Consider the following 23116-nt stretch of genomic DNA (forward strand, 5'->3'; position numbering starts at 1 on the left):
CTTTTCACATTAAAAAAATTGTAGCGACTTTCCAATTTCATTTTCTATTACATTATTATGATCTCTTCCAGGTCTTGTGTACTTTCCAGACTGCAGTATGGCTCCAAGCAGCTTTGTATCACACAAACCATTTTGGCCAGTCACAGAGGCTTTCAAAAGCTCACCCGCTCTTCCTTGGCGTATATGCGGCCCCAGAGCCGCCAAGGATGAGGTGGAGGCTGGCAGTTGAGAAATGCTGCACAAGGGCCATGTGCCCCTCGGCCTTTCCTCCAGGGGTAATCCTAACATTTGGCCGATATCTGGCTTTAGCCAAGAGCCTCGTCCAAGAACATCATGAGCTCATTCCCTGCTGGCTCATTCTGGGACCGATCCCCCAGGAGCCTCCCGGGGCTGCAGTGGGGAAGGGCACAGAGTACTTCCTGACACCCTGGACCTCCCCTGTTCCCAGTCGGGAGGATGAACGAGGGAGGAGGAAGAGAGTTTGGCTTCAGGCCACCGTGGGTTTGTATCCCAGGTCTAGTCCATGCTGTCTGGACAGCATGGGAGTTAAACTGCTCAGAGCCTCAGTTTCCTCAGATATAAAATGGGAGCGCCTCTGGCTCTGATGTGTGTATTTGGTACCAGGCAGGCGGGGCCCCGGCAGTGACAGCCTCACTTGGACAACCAGACAGCAACCGCGTTGTGGAGTGAGCTAAGTGCAGGTGCGGGGAGATGGTCTGGGGCCTCTGGGCGGCCCAAGAACCCCCCCAAAGACCAGCCCACCCTCCCCCTGGGCGCTCCCTGTTTGGAGTGGGGACGGGAGCACAGACCAGCCACATGCAAAGGAACAAAACTGACCACGGAGTGTGTGCGCCTTTTTATTTAGTCAGTCTTTATTTAAATGTGTTTTGAAATAGTTTATTAAATAGGACCTTCTCAAAGTTCAATTCTCACAATATTTACAGCGAATTTTGTGCAAACATATTTTGACTGTGAGCATCTTGCTCCCCCCTTCCCCAGTAATAATTTACAAATTTGTATCACACAAAACCCCAGCTACTTCATTCATTGCCTCTTAGCTCCAGTTTTCTATTTGACGGGTACTGAACTAGAAGAAGGACTTGCTAGTGAGCAACTAATTCAAGCCTAGAGGAAATAAAATGTTTGATTTATCAAAAAAGAATTATAACAAGGCCTTGCTTTCCAAATGGAAACACGTGTCCTAAGATGTTGTGGAACAGTGTTAGCAACCAAATCAACTTCCAGTGGTTACTGAGCCTTCTCTCTCTTTTTTTAACATTTACAGTCTTCTCTTTTAATCAAATAAGCAAAACCAGAAAAGTCAAATTCTAAGAGACTCTGGACTGTCAGGAAATGTTATAAAAATAATCTGATTTCAGTGACGAAAGAATGAAGGTCATCAGTGGGCTGCGGGCTGACCCTCCACACTGGCGTCGGCCAGAGATGCTACTAGGGGTCCCGCGGGTCCCACTCCGTCTGCCTCGGGAGTCCACGCTGGCCCTACCGAGAGCTGGGGAAGCCTGCCAGCTAATTCTCCAGATACAAAATCTACAGAGGGCACTGATCCTGGAGAAGGACCCCTGGAGAGGCATCCTTCCCTCTCTGGTGGAGAAAGACCTGGCTGAAGAACACGGCGCACAGTATGGTACAAAGTAAGGGTCCTTACGGAAGGCCACAATGCACGATTTGGAAACAGAATTATGAAAAAATACAGATTAATCATTATACCCCTAATGTCTTGTAAATACAGCTTTAAAATTTCATTTTATATACTTGATGTCTGAGAACAAACCATAACCTTTTTTGTTGTTTTTGGTCCAATACCTTTTTTAAAAAGAACATAAATTAAGTCCTTAATCATACTAGTACGCAAGAGAATACTTGAGACCACATTTTTGTAGGTTTTCTACCTTTTCACTGAAAGCTTTGATGGGAAATTAGAGTGGCAGCTAATTAGAAAATAAACTGAAAAGATAACTTTTAGTCCTTTGAGAATTTTTTCACACATTTAATCATTTGCCCTTCCAATGGCAGTGTTCCCTTATTTATAAAAGCGGGCTAACCCACTGGACCCATGGTTTTGTACATGTGAGGCATCCCAATGCAATGGTTCCTATTCTAAAACACACTTTCACCACAAAAGAATTTTCCCATTGTGACAATTTGGAATGAAATATTCCAAACATTCCCTAACGCTCCAGAAGTGAGAGTGAAACAGCAGTGCCTACTGCTAAAGCTGTGGTCCTTCACTATCTGTTCCAAGTTCTCAAGTGAGCAGGTCATACCCGCGGGTCCCCTATGTCCCCGTGACCCCTGCTGACCCGTCCTACTTTGGCCGAGCTGGTTCCCAGCTACCCTGGCTGCAGGCTGCAGGGGGTGCGCCAGGAGTGGGGTGCTGAGGCGAGCCGCTGGGACCTGGGACGGAGCTTGGGACAGTGAGCGGGACAGTGAGCAGAGAGAGGGCTGCGCTTCCCTAGGAAGTTAGCTATGGTTAAAATGGGCAGGGAACAAAGATGTGTGACAACTGAAAACATGGACCTTATTTCGTCAGAGTTTTCAGCGCCGTGAGAAATCCGCATGTCCAAGTGCAGACAGGTGGAATGGTTTTGCGCCTCTTGCCCTCACCCCCAGTTCTCCTCGGAGAACTTGACTTTGAGGGCTCAGTGATGCCCGTCATTTGGGCTTCGACTCGGTGGCCTGTGGTGACTGACCCAGGGCTCGGGCCTCCAAGCCCACGGCCTTGCTGCTTTTTGTCAACAAAGGGTTAAAACTGTTTTTATCAGTGTCTAATGCAGTGGCTCTGATTTCACATAAATCATCACAGACTTGATTCAAATGAATACGTTATTCTAGGTTAATCATTTCTCATTCAAATGTTTATATTCCATCTCCCCTGACCAATGAGTTGAGAAAATCCAGGCACCTCCTCCAAAGCCTTCCCAAGAACAATTACTTTTTGAAATGACACTTTCTGTACAAACTGAGCAAATGAGCCGGTGACTGTGGGGAGGGTGGCTGAGACGGTCAAGGGGTGGTTTTCTTCAAGTCCCGGATCTGTTTGATCAGGTAGTTCTTCTCATCGCTGAACTGCTCATCGTCTGTCCTTTCCTTTTGGAAGCTGCTCAGAAACTCAATGAGTTTGGGTTGATTTTTTAGCAGAATCTCCACAATAGGCTGTGTTTTGTGAGGACTGGCCACGAACACCTGAAACGTATACAGAAACCAACACCTCAGACAGGAAACACACATTAGGGACAACACAGACCCGACTCGGGGTCCCCGTGCTACTTGTGTTGGTAAAATGTAGGAGCCCCAGAGCATGCTTCCCTGTTGAGGGCAATCTGTAATTCCCCATCCAGAGCCGTGTTCTGGAGAGCTAGCCGGGCGCTCATCAGAGCTGTCTGGGAACAGTTTTTACTTTTACTTTGTTTTGCTTTTAAATGTCTTAAATGTTTATATGTTCTTAACGATATAATCTTTCCAAGAGAAAAGAACATAACAGACACCAATATACTCACCAACAACTTGAGCAGATTTTGCCATTTTACTTCAAATCTCTTTTTAAAGGAATAAAACAATACAAATAGATGCAGACTCACACTTTCCATCTGTCCCCCACCCCCTTGAGCAGTGTGCTTCCATCCCCAAGCATGTTTTTATCCTTTTCCTCCTACGACATATATATGTAAGAAATATAAACATGTAGTATTCACATGTGCTTTTTAAATATAATTTGGTGTGTGAACAAGTAATATATTCATCTGGCTAAAAAATTCAAAAAAGACAAAGGTGAAAAGTTCCCCTCTCACCTTCCCTCCCTGGAGGTCACCAATGACATTCTTTCCCTATGTATGTAGAGCTTTAAAATCTATAATTTCCCAGGCTCCACCTCCCAGAGACTCCAACTCAGCAGATCTGGGGTGGAGGTGTAGCATTCTGTATTTTTATAAAGTTCCACAAAGATTCTTAAGTGCACTCCTGTTGAAACCACAGTCCTAGACTAGTGACTCAGCTGTACTATAAAAGACAGCAATGACCATAATAATAGGACACAATAGCTCAAAACTATTATACTGACTGGTGTAATATTTCTCAATGGACATACTTCTAAGTTAGATGGTACATACATGACGACATGAGAGTACCCGTAAAAGTATGTGACTCCTATACAGCTTCATGGTTTCATGTTTTGGGTGCCTCACTCCTCCGAAGGGCTGGGTGCTTTACCACCAGACGCCCTGCCCGGTCCCACACTTCCAACAGTGCATGCTCTAAACACACTATGGACAAGGATCAGTTATGGGGATAAGTGGAGGCTACAATGTTGAGCCCTCAAGGTTTCTCCAGCCCAGCAATCATGAAGAAAGAAAAAAATACACAAAGACGTTAAGGCCCTATGAGAGGGGAAGGAAAGGTTGTGGAGGTTCAAAGGAGGTGAACGTAACATTAGATTTCTGGGTTTATTGTGTAACATGCAAGCTAGTCCATGAATCAGATTTTTCTATTTCTTCTTGAATCAGTTTGGTAGTTTGTAAGTTCCTAGGGATTTGTCCATTTCATTTACGTTACCTAATTTGTTGGTTAGATTACACTACAGTTATTCATAGTGTTCTCTTAATGATTTTTTTAAAAATTTCTATAAAGGGATTGAATTGGTAATCAAAAACCTCCCAACAAAGAAAAGCCCAGGACCAAATGACTTCACTGGTAAATTCTACAAACTTTTAAGGAAGAATTAACACCAGTCTATTTCAAATTCTTCCCAAAAAAATAGAAGAGAAGGGAACACTTCCTAATTCACTCTATGAGGCTGGCCTTACCCTGATGGCAAAGCCAGACAAAGGTATCACAAGAAAACTACAGACCAGTATCCTTTATGAATAAAGATGTAAAACTCCTCCATAAGATACAAGCAACCTGAGTCTAGCATCATATTAGAAGAATTACATGCCATCAACAAGTGGAATTTATGCTAGAAATATAAAGGAGGTTCAACATAATAAAATCAATCAATGTAATAAACCACATGTATGGGGTTGAACTGTGTCCCCTCAAAATATGAATGTTTAAGTCCTAACCCTCGGTACTTATAAATGTGACCTCATTACAGACATAATCAAATCCAGATGAGGTCATACTGGATGAGGGTGGGTCCTAATCCTATGATCAGTATCCTTATAAGAAGAAGAAAATTAGGACAAAGGATCCACAGAGGAAGAAACCATGTCAAGATGAAGACAGACATTGCAGTTAGGCATCTGTAAGCTAAGGAATGCCCGGGATCGCTGGCAATCACGGGAAGCTAGGAGACAAGCACAGAACAGATTATCCGGTGAATCTCTGCAAAAGGACCCACCCCTGCTGACACCTTGATCTTGGATTTCTAGTCTCCAGAGCTGTGAGACAATACACTGCTGTTGTCTTGAGCCATTCCGTCTATGGCACGTAGTTATGGCAGCTCCAGGCAACTAATACAGCACATTAATACACTGAAGAAAAGCCACATAATCACTTCAATTGAAGCAGAAAAAGTATTTGACAAGAGAATGAAGTTGAGCCCCTACCTCACACTGTGAACAAAAATTAACTCAAAATCAATCAAAGGCCTTAATATAAGAGCTAATAAAACTTTTTAAGAAAAATATAGGGATCTATCTTCATGACATTGGATTTGGCATAAGGTTTCTGAGCTATGACACCAAAAGCATGAGCAACAAAAGAAAAAACAGAGAAACTGAACATTGAAATGTAAAACTTTTGTGTATCAAAGGACATTATCAAGAGAGTAAAAAGACAACATACAGCATGGGAGAAAATACTTGTGCATAATATGTATGATCAATGTCTAGTATCCAGAATATATAAAGACCCCTTACAATTCAACAACGACAAAATAACAAGGCTTTTTTTAAACGGGCAAAGGACTCGAACAGACGTTTCTCCAGAGAAGATATATAAATGGCCAATAAGTACATGAGAAAATGCTCAACATCGTTAGTCATTGGGGGAATGCGAATCAAAGCCACACTGGAGTATCATTTCACACGCACGAGGACGGCTACAATAAAAACCCTGAAAACATGTGTTGGTAAGAAGGGGAGAAACTGGAACCCTGTACAGTGCTGGCGGGAATGTAAAATGGTGCACCCCCTATGGTAAACAGTTTGGCAGCACCTCCATAAGTTACACATTTAATTACTGTAAGACTGAAAATTCCATTCCGAAGTATATATCAAAGGAACTGAAAAACTCTGTTCAAATAAGAACTTGCATATGGATGTTTCTAGCAGCACTGTTCACAACAGCCAAAAGTCCATCAACTGACAAATTGTGGCATAACCATGCAATGGAATTCTATTCAGCCATAAAACTGAATGAAATACTGATCGTACTACAACGCGGATGAACCTTAAAAACATGGTACTGAAAGAAAGCAGACTCGAAAGGCCATACGGTATAATTCTATTTATGTGAAATTTCCAGACGAGGCAAATCCATTGAGACCAAAAGGCAGATTAGGACATGCCAAGGGCTAGGGCTGTGGGGAAATGAGGAGTAACTGCCTAGTGGGAACAGGGTTTCCTTTTGGGGTGAGGAAAATGTTCCAGAACTAGATAATGATGACAGTCGTGCAACACTGTAAAAATGCTAAATGCCACTGAACAGTACACTTTAAATTGGTTAGAATGGCAAGGTTTAGGTTACTACAATAAAGTAAAATTGTTACTTACATATATTTTAAAAAGGACTGCTGAGTGGTTTACATTGTGACATAGAATGCCTGACCTTTATATCATAGCCATTAGTAGTGTGTCAGAAAATCACACGCCGAAGCCAAGGACGTGGTTCCTGTGGTTACCATTTGTTTACAAGGGAGCTGCTGTCATGTTTTAGGTAGAAATTGTCTGGCATTTTGCGGTAACTCCATAAATAACTCATAACAGTTTTTCTTTCTAAAAAAAAATTAAATATATTGGACAAATGAAGCTTCTCTGTTTCAATCCAAAATAAATGTCAAATGTAGAAGAGTTTGCAGTCAGGCATCACTGGACTAACTACACTGAATCCCCACACGGTACACCTAAAAAATGTTACATTTGTTTTCCAGTTTTGCAATTTTCCCTATTTTAATTCTTTATGGCTCCTGAACGCTGCTGCCTCTGAAGGGAGCTGCTGATTCGAGGCGGCCGAGTCACCAGTGCACGACTCCCTCCGGGGTGGGGGGCCCGACGGCCCCAGTGAAGGCTGGAGGTGAACCAGCACCAGAAGGAACGCACTAAATCACGGTACGGTGAACCAAATCTTCTGAATATTATGTCCAGTATAGGGAGTTTCTTGGTTCTCTCTCTGCTGGACCCATTTTTTTTTTTAAATGCTATTTTCAAATCATCCCCAAACAAGTTAAACAAATGGAGCCAGCTGTGGCTTCTCTTTTTACAGTGTGGTCTTATTGGCTGTATCCCTTAATTTACACATATTTCAGAAAAGTGATTTATGGAGTTCTCAAGCATGGTTAGAGAAAGGCAAATATCATGACCACAACTCAAATATTTTTAACTTAGAAAACTAAGAATACTTTTGCTGTCTGTTTAAACCTGAATGCTTTTTATGAAGGATAAAAAAAAACGTGTGTCTTACACACACCTTCATTCATTTCATTCAAATTCCATTTTGTCAAGAGGGACTTGCACTAGACAAGGCATGGAAGGCTCGTTTTCTGCTTTGCATGCTGCAAGCCTAGAATGCTTTGTATGTGGATTTGAAACTGGGGCTCCCCTGACAGTTACATGGAAGTAACTCAAAGCAAAATTTCATTCCACTGAAGTATAAAATAAGGCCCTTTCATTCTAAAGGCTCACCCTCTCAAATGAACACAGACTTGAGCAATGTCGTGTTTAGAATATTCTGACACAATTCTGGCTAGTAATGATCAGAGATAGTAATTTTTTTCCAGTTTAAGAAAGGACCGGATCCCTGCCTCTGCAAGCTGGCTGATGTCTGTGAGCGCCAATGAGCCCACGACCGGACAAGACTGAGCCCCGCCACCTCGGCAGGGAGGGACAGAAACCCTGGGAAGGAAGTGAGAGTGGAGGAGGAGAGCAGGGGGGGAGTTCAGGGTGCTCTAAACATCTCCAGGATCTCCTGAGAGCCTCCTCCTCACTGCCCCCATCCTTAGCATCACCCTGATTAGGAAAGTGACACGTGGAAAACCAGGAAAACAGAGAAAAAAGAGACACAAAGAAGAAAGAAAAAAAATCTCTAAATAATTCCTCCACCCAAAGATAACCACTGTGAATATCTGGTGTATAACCTTTTTTATGCATTTTTTTCTGTGCATATAGCTACACGCAAATATATTTTAGACAAAACTGGGCTTGCCTTCTGTACATGGTGGTTTGTGAGCTGTTTTCGCACGTAATATGTTTTTAATATTTACAGCTCTTCTTACATTAAGCGAGCCAATAACCATTTAAAGTATAGTCAGGGCTATAATAACAGACATTTTTGTTCTGACAACTGCTCTGGCACTTTGGAATCCAAGTCTTTGGGATCTATAAATTATGCACGACTGTGGAAATTACATAGGAAACTATGTATTTATTCCAAAATTACATGGAAAAGCCACTTTTTAAAATGTCTTATTCTAAGAGTAGTCACATTTCCTATTATGAATATTACTAGTATTAATTTTCTTGTATTTTTTAAACTAGGCAATAATATCATAAATACTCAGCACCAGGATTATCAAACTGAGCCGTGAGTTGTATATTTATGTACTTCTCGGCGACGTTGCTGACGTTGGTCACAAACACCCATTAGAAACCTTTCTATAAACAGAGACTTGATTACTTTATGGATTTTTAAAGAAAGTATCTTAAAAAGTAGCAACGAGAGATGAAGTCTTAATTACAGCTTTTCACTTTTTCTCCTCTGCCACACATGAAATAAGCACAACGGGCACAATGAGTTCAGACGAAGGCACGCTACCCTTGAGCGCTCCGCACTGTTCAGAGTAGCTGATGAAACATTAAGCTGATATAAACACTTTTTTGCTGTACTGTTAACATTTTTAGAAAAATTATTAATATTACATCAGCTCGTAGCGGATTCCTAGGTTTATCTGGCTCAATTGTTTTCTCCATCAGTAGACTTAGATTTGGTATGTCGAGACTGGAGTGGTTGGCCTGCTAAAAAAAACAGGTCCTTAAGGAGGTGGGTAATTGATGGTTAGGCTTTCACCAAATTAATCTGTAATTCTGCATTCTTTTCGGTAAGACCACATGGAAATGATTCTCAGCTAGGGTATTTCTTGTTCTGTATCCTTTTTTTAGGTGAATTGTCCAACTGGACGTTGTATTTTGGAAAGGGTGAGGGTGGAGCTTCTTGTTTTCGTGGAAACAGCGATAGCAGCCAACTGCTAGGATCTGAGTGACGGAGGAGCACACTCGGGAACATTTTGGTCACTGGCCATGTTGGAGTTCGAGCAGTTCTAAGAGGTGACCCAAAAGGTACAGACCACCCCATCCCTGTTATGGTTTGGTGAGAAGTGGCATCATGGCCTTTGCTATGAAGGAAGTAACAGGGAGAGGAAAGGGGGTTCGGCTCATAGCTGATACCTAAATTCATATCGGGCACATCTCTGGGAAAGCCAGGACCACAGAGACAGGTCTCCAGAAGCTAGTATCTTAGAACTAGACTCCTGACTTGCATTTAACTCTTACATTTTACAAGTGAGGAAAGAGATCCAGGCGGATTTGCCCAAAGTCACTGGTGGCAACTAGGCCAGAACGAAGACCCAGGTCTCTTGGCTTCCATGCAGCACTTTCCCACCACACCATCCTGCTTGTCCACAGAGGAAAAAAATGTGAAATGGCATCTCATTCAGTTCCCTGAATTTACCAACAAGCTAATGAAAATAATCTGGCAAAGACATTTTTAGCAGGATGTTCCACATTTTCTGCACCTTATGGAAGGTGCTTTTTTTGGGGGGAAAACTATCAATACAGAACTGTGAAAAAAACCTCTAGGACTCAGCTGTTACTTTTTCTAAATAACAAAATATTGTATTTGGCAAGTGAACAATTCAGTTCATACTTCGGTGGTGGAGACACAGTTAGGGTACAGGGTAGGCCCAGTTCATACACATACAAGTAAACAAGTGGTCAGCTCTTTTTAAACGCACCTACTCTGTCCAATGATTAGATGATCCAAATTCTGAGGACGGAAGTAGGTTATTTCTATTTGGCCACCCACTGAATACTTCCATAATACTGCATTTTTGAACAAAATTATATGAAGCTTGTTCTCATCTAGGATGATATATTATAATTCCATGGAGCTGAAGGAAATGACACACGGCCTTCTAGAATTTCTTGGATCAGAGGGGTCTTGAGAGGGTCTATCATTTCTACTGTGTAGGCATCTTCCAGTGCTACAGCAATCGATTTGTGTTTCTTCTGATTTGGGCTTATTTTTTATGAAATAATTCTGACATAGAGCAGAGTACAACAAAACATCAGACTCATGTTCCCACTATGTGCTCTATCAAAATCTAAAATTTCTGCCATACTCACCTTCAGATTTTGGTCACCTCTTCATGATTCCATCCTCCTCCCTACTCCTCCCCCCTGAGGTGACTGCTATCCTGAATACAGTATTTACCATCCCCATACAGGTTAGTAGACGGTAACTGCGTAAGTCTGAATCCATATACAGAGCTGTTCTGCATGTTTTCAAACTTCAAATAAATAACATCTTCCTAACGTTTGTTTATTCCACTCAGTGTTTGGAGTTTACCCACACTGATCTATGTAACTCAATTAATTTTAACCTATTACTGCATGCTACTGTATGAATAGAACATAATTTATTTTCCCCATCTCCTGTTGAGGCCCATTTGTGTTTTTTTCTCATTTTATGCCATTCTAAACAATGTTGTGATGGACATTTTTGTATGTGATTCCTTATGCACATGTACAAGAGTGTCTCCAAAAAATTGCTGAGGGGGCGCCTGGGTGCTTCTGTCTGTTAAGCACTCGACTCTTGATCTCAGCTCAGGTCTTAATCTCAGGGTCATGAGTTCAAGCCCTGCGTTGGGCTCCACGCTGGGTGTGGAGCCTACTTAAAAAAAAAAAATTGCTGAGAGATGAGATTTTAGGATTGAAGGATATGCATACGTTCAGTTCTTTATTTTACTCAATTGCTCTTCAAAGTGGTTGTACCAACTTACAGTGTATAGACAGCTTCCACTGCCCTCCAGCCTTACCAATGTTTGGTTTGTAACCATTACGAAGAACGTGAAATGATACATCATTGATATTTCAATGGCCATTTCCAATGTTACTTAGTCAGATGATCATCTTCACCTATTTACTGACCAGTTCCCTCATCTGTAAATGACCAACTTGAATCCTTCCCCTGTTTCTGTTGAATTCTTTCTCTAGATGACTTGTCAGTTACATGTATCACATTCTATCCCATCTTTTCACTTTTCTTTTTCTGTCTTTTTTTTTTTTTTAAAGATTTTTATTTATTCAACAGAGATAGAGACAGCCAGCGAGAGAGGGAACACAAGCAGGGGGAGTGGGAGAGGAAGAAGCAGGCTCATAGCGGAAGAGCCTGATGTGGGGCTCGATCCCATAACGCTGGGATCACGCCCTGAGCCGAAGGCAGACGCCCAACCACTGTGCCACCCAGGCGCCCCTCTTTTTCTGTCTTTTTGAACAGAAGTTCTGAATTTTGATGTAGTTAACTAAATACTTCCTATTATGTTTTGTGGCCATAGCTAATCTTAGGCCATTGTTCTACCACACAAATTTTAGAATCAGTGTGTCAAGTTCCAGGAGAAGTCCTGTAGGGATTTTGAACATCACCGAATGGAATTTATAAATTAGTTTAGTATTTGAATTGCTGTAGTGGCTTTTTGGACAATAAAGACCTGGTGGCTGAAAGATGCACTAAATTTTTTTCTTTTTTACCTCTGAAAGCAACAATTACATAACTTACAAACTTCCATGTCTCTCCCATTTACAGATTTATAAATTCAATCACTGAACAGACATATAAAGACCCAAAAAAAGCTTGGAACTCTCCTGACTCTTAATTCTACTCCAGATATCTATCCTAAGAAAATAGTCCTAAATATGGGGACAAAAAAAAAAAAAAAAAAAAACCTAGCTGGAAAAAGAAAATGCTCATTGCAGCATTCCTCACAGTAGGAAGAAATGGAAATAACCTAAATATAAAAACCAGAGAAATGTTTAAGTAAACTAGAGTAAACAGACCCAATGATGAACTATGCCAATATAACTCCTGGCTCTAAAACCCATATATAACAACAATGAATTAGTGTTCACTTCTGGCAAAGCATTAAGTGATAAAATTAGGTTATCAATTTTGGGTATGTGAATACAGCTGCAGAAAAATCCTTCAAATATGTACACAGGAAAATAAAATGTACTAAAATCAATACATCAGTTTGGTTAGAAGTAGGGATTACAGATGACTGATTTCTCCTACCCTGCTTAAAATATATATACTATCTATAGTTACTAGGATTTTATTACTCTTACATCAAGGAAAAAATATGAGAAACTAGTGTTATGGGAAGCTAGTTTCCATTCATAGCAAAATGCATTTAAAAAAATATTTCTAAACAAGTAATTAGAGTGGGCAGTACCCCAGTACTTCTTCAACTCTTCATTTAAGGCTCAAAGAAACACTTAAGGGAGAAAGCAAAGCATTCAAATTCCAACACTCGGGACTTGGATTCTGGCTCTATTGCTGATTATTTTAGTAACTTTTGGGAAACAGTATCCACCTATTTTCTCAGTGGAAAAAATGAAAACACTCAGAGATAGGGATTAGAAACAAACAGGCATTCATTAAAATAACTCTAGAATTTGGACCGTGCCACGCAAAACGGAAAGACTGCCTATTTCATTTTCTCTCAAGTATAAAGGAGAGTAAACAGCAGGGAGTTGGCCACTGGAAAGGGAAAGACAAATGCCCACGTTGCTTCCGTCACACTCTACCTTAAAGACATGGAAGGCTTCAAACTGAATGTTGGGGCTTTTATCTCGAAGGAGGTTCATCATCAGCTTGAGGTTCTCTGGCTTGCTGATGTACTTGGTCATAATGGCAAAGTTGTGTCGGTCCAGGATCAGTTCACCTAGCAGCTACAAAAACAAAAAACAAAAAACAAACCAAAATCAGACCGATAATCTATCCGAGAGTCATCTGATTCAAAATACATTGCACTTCTCCTTGAAAAACAAATATAAATGTGGTTAGGAATGTTGATGTGAAAAAAAATTGAGAGTCCTTAAGTGCATCTTACATTTAGCACAGGCATGAAAGGAGTTGTTATTATTAAGTTATTTTAAGCTTTTCACACAGTTTTGCTAAAGTCGGTGATTAATGCGTTTCTGAATTTTTTTTTTAAAGCCAGTCTTGCTGCAGCTTAAAAAAGCTCTCTCTGTAAGCTCTCACCCAGAGCCAGCCAGAAACAAATTTATTATTTTCATCACCCACTTTAGTCTTGCTTCCCAGGTCTGCATTGCTTCTTAGGCATTATGGTAGAATAAGAATGACCAAATTGACTCTACGGTTACACCTCCCTTCCCTGAATAAATGTACTCTGGTAGCTTACTGGGAAAATAGGTTATGTCAAGTGAGTCTTACCTTCCCCCTAACTTTTATTACAAAACCAGCTAGATAGCCAGGGGGGAGGGAATCACTGACCCTGAATCCATATTAAGTTTAATATGTGCAGCAAATTTTTATAAAAGGACAAAGTAAAACATTTTCTGGTGACAAATTAATAGTTCCCCCACAAATGCAGCACTATTCCATGTTATGAACTGAATGTCTGTGCCTCCCTAAAGTCTACATGTTGAAATCCTAACCCCAAATGTGAAGGTATTAGGAGGCGGGACCTCTGGGAAGCTAGGATTGCAGGAATGGGACAGGCGCTCTTATCAAAGAAACCCCAGAGAGCTCTCTCACAGCTCGCACCTTGATCTTGGACTGCCCAGCCTCTGAAACTATGAGAAATAAATGTCGCTTAAGCCACCAGTCTGTGGCATTTTTGTTACAGCAGCACGAACAGACTAAGACACTTCAAAACAAAGTAAAAATACCCAAAGTGAGAATAGCTGAAGACCCTCTAGCAGCACAGTTGAGTGCTGTCCACCTCATAAACTTTTATTCTCATATAGGGGTAGCAATTCTTAAAACTTCAGCAACCAGGCAGCTGAAATGTACCCTTCACACAGTTTTATATATGATCTACTTATTTTCGAATTCTCCTATTCACCAGACTTTTTCTGGATGCCTTAGGATAGTAATCCATTGTACAGATGGTTACAGAAATCCTGGATGGGAGGAGAAAGCACACGGAGCCATGGGCTGGCTGTCTATCACAACACAGTCTAACAACAGAAACCCAGGAGTGTGTATGTAGTGGCGTGTGAGTGTGTGAGTGTGTGAGACTGTGTCTGGATGCCAGTAAACAACCACCTTGCCTTTGATGCATCTTTTGTCTATTTAACAAATAAGAAGTACATACCTTAAAGTTATGTTATTGCACAAAAATAACATTTGTTAAACATAAAACATGATGACCACTGTTGGATGTTAGCTGGTTAGTCTCAAACATGGGGCAGGAGTCATGTAAACTGTTCGTCTTCATTTTCCTTAATCTCTCTGCAGCATCTAAAGTTACTGAACACTCTTCTGGAAACTTCTTTGCTCTTGGTTTCAAGGCCACTGCATTCTTTTGGTTTCTAATCTCTTGCAGTTTGTTCCTTTGCTCGTGTGTTTACTGTTCCCCTTCCTTCTGCTCTACAATGTAGGAATTTTCCAAGTGGTATACGTGAATCTCTGATCTTTTTTCTCTCTCCAGTCTCATCTATGCCCATGGCTTCAACTGTAACATCTAGGAAGATGTCTCCCAAACCTGCATTTGGAGTCTCAGTTTCTTTCCTGAGCTCTATACCAACGTTTCTAACTGCCTGCCCAGTGGCCCCAGTGGCCCACTTTGCTGGCCAGTCACACTTGGCATCTCTGAAACCAGTTCCTCTTCCTCTTTGTTAGTGACACCATGGCCAGCCAGGCTCCTCGGGAAGAGCTGAAATCTTCCTTGGCTCCTTCTTTCCCTTGCCACTCGCATCAAATCTACATCCAAAGTCTGCCAATTTTCTGTTTGTAAATAAATATATCCAACATTCTTTGTTCCACTTTTACTGCCAATATCCTCTTTCCAATCCTCACTACGTCTCACCTGGCTCCTGTGGCAGCACGCAGAATGGTCCCCTCTTCAGGCTAGACCCAATCCAATCCGTCCTGCACGTTGTGCCAAACACACCTTCCTACCGATCAGCCCTATTCATGCTACTAATTCCACGGAGAGACTGCATGAATAAACGAATCCCTGGATGCCTATGGATTTGGGGGGGGGGGAATTTAACTCCTTAGGATGGCATTCAAAGGCCTCTGTGCTCTGGAGTCACTTCTGCTTCCTTTCCTTGGGGCCCCACTTACTCCTGCCTGTTCTGCCTCTGCGGCTTCACTCTCCTTGCTGCCAGTGTTTCCCCCAGCTTTATTCAGACATAATTGACAAAACTGCCTATATCTGAAGTGCACATCATTATGATTTGAAATATATTTACACTGTGAAACATTTACCACGACGAAGTTAATTAACACATCATCACCTCACAGTTACCCTTTGCTTTGGTGTGTGGTAAAAGTGCGTAAGATCTCCTCTCAGCAAATTCCAAGTACTCGGCACCGTACTGTTCACTACAGTCACCAGGCCGTACATCGGATCCTCAGGACTTCGTCTTCTCATAACTGAAAGTGTGTACCCATTGACCAACACCTCCCATCCCCCTGCCTTCCAGCCCCTCAGAACCACCATTCCACCTGCTGCTCTGGGCTCTCTTTCTCCCCAGCTGTACTCACTCTGTACTCACTCTGCCTTGCAGTACAGGCTTTCTTGCCTTTTTAGAACATAAGCTCCGTGTGGGTATGTCTCAAATCTTGTTTGTGTTTGTACCCTTCACAGCTTGACTGTGTGATCTGTGTGGATGCTGCTGGGGACGTTAAGTCCACAAAACGCAGAAAAGAAAGAAAGCAGTTCAATTATTCAATAAGCAGATCCACAGCACAACATAACAGGTCATCTGTGGAAAAGACATGAGGAAGACAGATAAAATCCCACCTGATTTATATGGCCATGCAGCCACGGTCCATTGCACACATGTCTTCTCAAGATGAAAGGTAACCCATTCCCTGTAAGAGGACTTGACCTTGCCATCCGCTATGCACTCTTCACAGTTCACTTTGAACCCACCTGGCCACTAAGGTAGCCGCTTGTTTTAGCTAATTGCCTTTATTCAGCTAATAAAGAGAATAATAAAACTCTTAGGTCTCTGACAAGCAAATGGTTACAGCTCGGAGAGAAGCACCGAGGTTAATTTCCCCGATGACGGGGAGACAGGGTGCTATCTTCCAACGTGTTTACATGGCAGCAGGATGGCTTCCAGACTCTCAAAAAAACCAACCACTCTGGGTTGTAAAGCTGACAAGATATCTATATATAGATGATCCACTCACTTAAGAGATTCATGGGCATATATAGATGTAGATATGCTTCACTACAGATACAGATCTGTATCGGTATCTATCTACAGATTCTATATTGATGTAAAGATATATTTATATAAAACATAAAAATCAAATATAATACATATCACATATATACAAATACATATAGCACACACATACACATCTCAAAAGGTGTTTCAACAATAAAGAAATTTCATTAAAAAAATTTTACCCTTAAAATCTGCACGCACACACACTCAAGAATTTGTTGAAGGGACGTTTGTAAGTTAAATTCAGATTAAGTCACTTTAATTTTTATTACATGGGGATGCCTACATATAAATTTTATACAATCTATCCTCTGCTAATATAATTTCACTACTTTTCTGAAACAATCAATTTGTGTTAAATCATTTGACCAACAATGACTCTGTTAGCCATTAAATATTAATCTATTTTAATTAATACTGACAATGACAAAATGCTGTACTTCATCATAATACAAAGCATTTAACACAATAAAATGGGTAAAAATTGTTTTTAGTTCTCTATATTAGATTTTATAGGCTTCAATATTACAGAGTAAAGCCAAGCACAGCAAGTAGAAATAATGAGTTTTTTTTAAACTTAGTGCTTTATGAAATTGACCGAGCCAAAAACAACCCCCAAAATTCTCCCAAGCTTCTTTTGAATTATAATCTTTCTTGCTAGTAATTAAATGGCTCTGAAGAAGATAAGAAATAAATTCCTAAGCTCTGTCATGTGAGGGGAAAGAATTTCTCTGTTAATTATTTTTTATTGACACCAGGAATCTAAACACCCCAAGGTAGTTCAGGAAAATTTAGAACATGGTTTACCAGAAGGCAGCTGGCAGCAAGTACTCTGGAGTCAGGAAATAGCCCAGCTTTAAGACAGTTTATCACTTAACAGAATACTCTAAGTGTGCTCTTATAATAATCGGAACTCTCTTATTTTCTAAAATGATGAAACATCTATGTACAAAATATTACAGAGAACTCGGAGATATAAACATGGCTGTGTCAAAACAGAACCTATTGCTACCACAGACCTAGTTCTCAAAAGGAAAAACCAGCAGTGCACCAGCAGAGCTCTCCAAAACAACGTTTTTCTGTTAAAGACACGAATATACAGCTCTCTCGAATACAGTGAAATAAGACGATTTTAATAATGTCTCTGCTGATATCTAGCATTCGAAAAAGCCAAATCTTTAGTACTCGGGTTAACAATTTCTGCGTTCTTAGATATGCTTTATCTGTCTTTTACTAGTTTTCTTCAGGGTCCAACCAGTGCTCAGTTTTACCATACTGCAAATAAAATATTTGTGAGACATGCCACTATAAAAGATTTCAGGCAAGAGTAGCAGCCAACGTAGTATGTCTGGGTGAGTTAATAAAGAACAGGAAAGAGGCCTTCTGAGTGGGCTGGGGCATCTGTAAGCAAGGAGGAAGCAAGTGGGAAAGGGAGAGTTTCAATACCACATTCGGACTCGGTTGCTCCTTGCCTAAGCCTCTGGGAACAGTGCAGAGGTGTCTGGCCACAGAGCCATGGGAAAGGGGGGCTGGAGAGTGGAGAGCCAGGTGGCAGCAGAAAGCAATGAAGCATGAACCTTCTAGCTCCCCTTTGCAACCCACCAAATTTCTATTACATATTGTACCCATCACACGTGCACTGAACTAACGGGCTTCTATTTTCAAATCCAAATGCATCCTGCCAGGGAGCAGGACAAGGTGGGGCTGACGACATCTTGAGAACAGAATGAGGGCAATGGGCACATGGGTAGGAAGGGATGACAGGGTAACACGAAGGACAAAGCAGGAAGGAGGCCCCGAGGCAGATGTTTTGGGGAACAACTGTTAGCTTTATAACTTCACCGAAGGCCTTAGAGACAGTCGATCGCAGAAAGATTTCTTTCTTTTTTTTTTTTTTAAAGATTTTATTTATTTATTTGACAGAGACAGCCAGCAAGAGAGGCAACACAAGCAGGGGGAGTGGGAGAGGAAGAAGCAGGCTCCTAGGAAGGAGCCCGATGTGGGGCTTGATCCCAGAACGCTGGGATCACGCCCTGAGCTGAAGGCAGACGCTTAACGACTGCGCCACCCAGGCGCCCCCGCAGAAAGATTTCTATCACTAATTCCTGTCACTGCTGAAAACAGTACAAGGATAAATTCTAAAGTCTATGACTCTCAGCTTTCTTGATGCCAATTTAGTTCAATCACCTTAGTTCGTACCAATGTTGCTACTTTGGTTCATGATCTCATAGATTCCCACTGAAAAGAGGAAGGATTTAGAAAACGTATGAGAGATTTCTTATACACTGGCTCCTCAGAACATTGTCAGCTCTGTTTACTATTCAATCTCCCCTTCCCTCCAAGGGCAACGATCTCTGGTACTACAGACCAGCCCCCTGTTTCGGCTGTGCTTGTGGAGCCCTTCACAAATAAGGAATTCTATTCTTTAGGTACGCAGCTGCGGCAACAGGATGCGGCCTTATCTTCAAATGCCTTTAACAAGCTTTCTGGATGTAGGCGAGCACGGCACCTTTGTTTAAAGCTTCATCTCATCGCTCCCGGCTCCAGCAGCAAGAGCAGAGAACCCAAGGTCTATTTTCTATGTGGATCACCTTGTATGGGTTTCCACGCAAGGGGAAACTCAATAAAGAGTGCTGAATGACTGGCTGAAAATAGCACACTGACCCCCCCAACAAGGGGTAATGCTGGCGCAGCAAGGGCACAAATTCAGGGACAGGCAGGTCATGGCTAAGGCAAAATCACAGGTAAAGTGAACTGACAAAACTGTCATAACAAATCCACCTAGTTTATCACTTCAGTTAAAGTGTATTCAGTATTAAGAAACAAACACATTGTTCTATGAATGTCATTATCCCAACATGTAAAAATAATACAAGTGATGTTTAGTAAGCCCAAACATCGTACAAAGGGACTTGACAAAGCCAGCTGATTATTATCTGCCGATAACATTCTCTGGACTGTCTGAGTGGGATCTGAAGGGCAGAGATGCAGCTTTAACGGAAGTCCCACTCCCACAGGAGCAGTCCTACCTCCTCTTGACCAGATGGCTGCTTCCAGGCACTTATTTAGAAAATTAGTTTATTTATTTGAGGTGGGGGGGGTGGGGAAGGGAGAGGCAGAGGGAGAGAGAGCCCCAAGCAGGGCTGTGCTGAGTGTGGAGCCCTATGCGGGGTTTGATCTCAGGACCCTTGGATCACGACCTGAGCCTAACCTGCACCACCCAGGCGCCCCCAGGCACCTTTTCACTGAAGGAGGGAAGGCTACTCACCAACTCTGTGGCCCTACTCTGCTGGGCTGGCTGTGCTGGGGGACAGCGAACTTGCACAGGCATTCATAGGTGATATCATCTCCAATAGCAAAAGCCACTTGGTAACACACACCCCCCTCTATCACCCCAGCCATCACTTCTTCCTGTCCTCATGCCCTCCTGAACTGTTCTAAAGTCACCTGAAAGTTAAATATTTATCTGTTTGTCTATTGTCTCTTCTCCTCCAACAGGATGTAAGGTCCATTGAGGTGCGACTTCATTTTGCTCTTGGCTGTCACTGTCATGTTAGGAACAGGAGCACATAAATATTTGTTGACCAAATGGAATGCCCTGTTACCCACCACACCACCCCCAATAACTGATCCAACTAAGCTATTTACAGATAATTGAGAATTGACTTTATTTTCTTTTCTAGCTGGTGATATCATTTTTTAACCTCTTTCCAGAGTCTGTTTCAGCGTAACACTGGCATTTTTAGAAAAGCACAGTTTTGGGTCCATGACCAAGTACTCAAATTTATTAAAGATTATTCAAGATTATTCTTTTAATTCTTAAAGAGTGACTATTTTTGTATTTCAGAATCTTTGCTGGAAACACAATTTGAAGATATGTTAAATGGTGGAGGTATTAAAAATGACCTACAGTAAAACAATAACAAGAATGCTCAGAGACTGGAACCCAGCAATGCAATACGGTAAAAAAAAGAAAAAAAATCTTTGGAAAAATATGTTACAAACCTGGGGTAAGTGCTTCTCAGATGGGGGTAAGCCCTATCACATAACCTTTTCGTCTCCTTCTCTGCAAAGTAGCCCACAAAGTCTAGTTTACAGAGAAATGTGTAAGAGAAATAGGGTCATTTTTTCCTATTTCAGATACACTGAAGGAGAACTGCAGGAGAACCTTGCTGATTCTTCCTTATAAACACTAATTCAGATCTTAATTTCAAGCCAAGAGTGATTTCTTTTCATCTCCAGAAAATACGCCCTGGGTGAGAACTGTGGTTGTATTTAAATCAACTTAAGCTTGATTTTCTTTCTGAGCTGAAATATACTAAATTCTATTTTATCATGTATACCATTATTTATATTGTTACTTCCAAAAAGTATTTGAGGCAGGACACTTACAGTGTTTTGCTACAAAGTACAGTCATAACATGAAACATATTTTCCAAGTTACAAAAAAAGGGACACCCTAATTTTTCTCTATGTATTTGTCTATTCAGGGCCATCATTTACTAGTAAGATATCAACTGACAGAGACTCTTAACTTAAAGAAATTTGATATTACCTTTAAAGATTGTCTCTTGGTCACATAATTCTCAGACTGAAGCAATTTCTCATAGTCGTCAAAAATCTAATGAAAAGAAAATATTAGAGTGTAAAACCAGCAATGGTTTCTCTGCATTAGGTTTGCTTGCTCTCTTGCTCTCTTGCAGCCCAGCTGCTGTGCCTCGCATCCGTCTGTGTGCTTAATAACCCTATGCTGATCACACTGTCCACAGGGAAGGTTCCCCCATTTCACCATCCTCATTTACACATAAAGACACTGGGGGGTAGAAAGGTCAAGTGATACAACAGATGTACTTGTCCCTTTTAGTTCTACAAATTAAAAATTGAGTGGAAAAATGGAGTATTTGAGTCCTTTCAATACATTCTTTTGAATAAAACATCTACTAACTTATCTATTGAATGAGTAGAAAAATAACACATTTCATGCCATTTTAGAGAAGTTTGATCAGGTAGCCTTGCTGGCAGCTATTAGCGCACGAGTAACTTAAGAAAAGATTAAACACGCTTAGGGCTTCACATGATACCCCATGAAGAATCAAACTGTCGGGTTCATAGTGTAGACAGGTGGAGGAATGAGGCAACTTCTGCCACACGATAGCCACGCTAATCGCAGCGGGCCTCTCTGGAGGACTTCCGCTCTTCCCCAAAGCTGGGGACGCTGGTGTCTGGGGCCCCTGTTTCCCAATGTGGCTGTCAACCACTGCCCGGGTCCTTCAGTTTCACACAAGAGTGCCAGACGCTGGGGAAGCTAAGTGTTGACCTCCTGCCACACAAGGGCATGCCTCAGAGGCCACAGAGGTGGGAGGAGCGAGCCCAGTGGAGAACGAAGGCAGGAGAGTCCAGGGGCTGAGGAGGGTGGGAAACAGTCCCGGTCCTCAGGAGGCCGAGTGTGAGGTGTGTGTGCATTGGTGTGATGAGGGCACGCAGTGCACACAGAGGATAATTACCGACAGAGAATTAAGAAAGTGAAAAGTAAAAACAAACCCATGTAGCCCACATTAAAGTCATAATAATTGTACTCCTTTATATGAAGGACTTACTGTTTATTCTGTCATGATTTTGTGGGACATGAAATTTATCAAATTTTGTGGTAAGTTTTTAAAAATTTTAATTCCAGCAGAGTGAACATGCAGTGTTACATTAGTTTCAGGTGTATGATATAGGGATCAACACTTCCACCCAACACCCGGTGCTCGGCCTTAAGCCCTATCCCCTATTCCCCCATCCCCCCACCTACTTCCCCTCTGGTAACCATGGGTTTGTTCTCTGTAGTTAAGAGTCTGTTTCTTGGTTTCTCTCTTTCTCTCTTCTTTTTCCTTTGCTCGTTTGTTTCTTAAATTCCACATATGAGTGCAATCATATGTAACCAGAAATTTCAAATACATGTATAAGGTATGACTGACTTCCCAGGACGCCAGTTTCATTATTTTAGAGTCCTATATCATGTGCTCCCATTTCATAGTTTCTGTTAAAGAAATATGAACCTCAGAAAGTATGAAATGTCTGAGGGAGCATGAGTTCTTGGAGCTGGGGTTGAGGCCCGTGCAGCAGGCTCAGTGACTGTGAAGCCACCAAATTACACAAGATGTGACTACAGGTACAAAGACACGATCAAGTAAATAAGGGATCAAAGAGAATGAGTTTACAGTCTTCCAAACTGTCGTGTACTATTTCCTGAATGCAAAGCATTCCTGCACAACACATTTACATCACTCATTCTATAGAAAAGATTAGTAGCTGACGCCACAGGTTTTGTCATAAACTATCTTAGCTCTCTTATTTTCACTTATTATAAGTCGACATCTAATGAGTCTTTAACATTCCATCTAGCATCTACAGTTTCTGATCAGGTTCCTGCCTCTCAGGGAGCTCAAGAACCAGCCAGGAAGGTACAGACA

At 41.6% G+C, this 23116-nt stretch overlaps 1 protein-coding gene and 1 long non-coding RNA gene across 12 annotated transcripts in view; one reads left to right on the top strand and one right to left on the bottom strand.

Annotated features, from left to right (window-relative positions):
• Positions 1-844: 844 nt before the first annotated feature.
• Positions 845-23116, bottom strand: part of CAB39L (calcium binding protein 39 like) — a 118031-nt gene continuing 95759 nt past the window's right edge. For all 11 annotated transcript variants that reach the window (XM_045796851.2, XM_045796854.2, XM_045796849.2 and 8 more), the window contains 3 exons: positions 21217-21282; positions 13035-13178; positions 845-3204 (listed from right to left, as the gene is read on the bottom strand). In XM_045796851.2, the coding sequence (XP_045652807.2) occupies positions 3025-3204; positions 13035-13178; positions 21217-21282 (390 nt within the window). In that variant the 3' untranslated portion in view covers positions 845-3024. The remainder of the gene's footprint in view (positions 3205-13034; positions 13179-21216; positions 21283-23116) is intronic.
• Positions 3204-21223, top strand: LOC123791861 (uncharacterized). Its single transcript, XR_006779524.2, has 3 exons — positions 3204-7286; positions 9333-9509; positions 20509-21223. It is a non-coding gene; the product is annotated as an uncharacterized LOC123791861 (long non-coding RNA).

This window comes from Ursus americanus, chromosome 10, assembly GCF_024610735.1.
Source record: "Ursus americanus isolate L20-20 chromosome 10, mUrsAme1.1.p, whole genome shotgun sequence".
Classification (NCBI taxonomy): Eukaryota; Metazoa; Chordata; class Mammalia; order Carnivora; family Ursidae; genus Ursus; species Ursus americanus.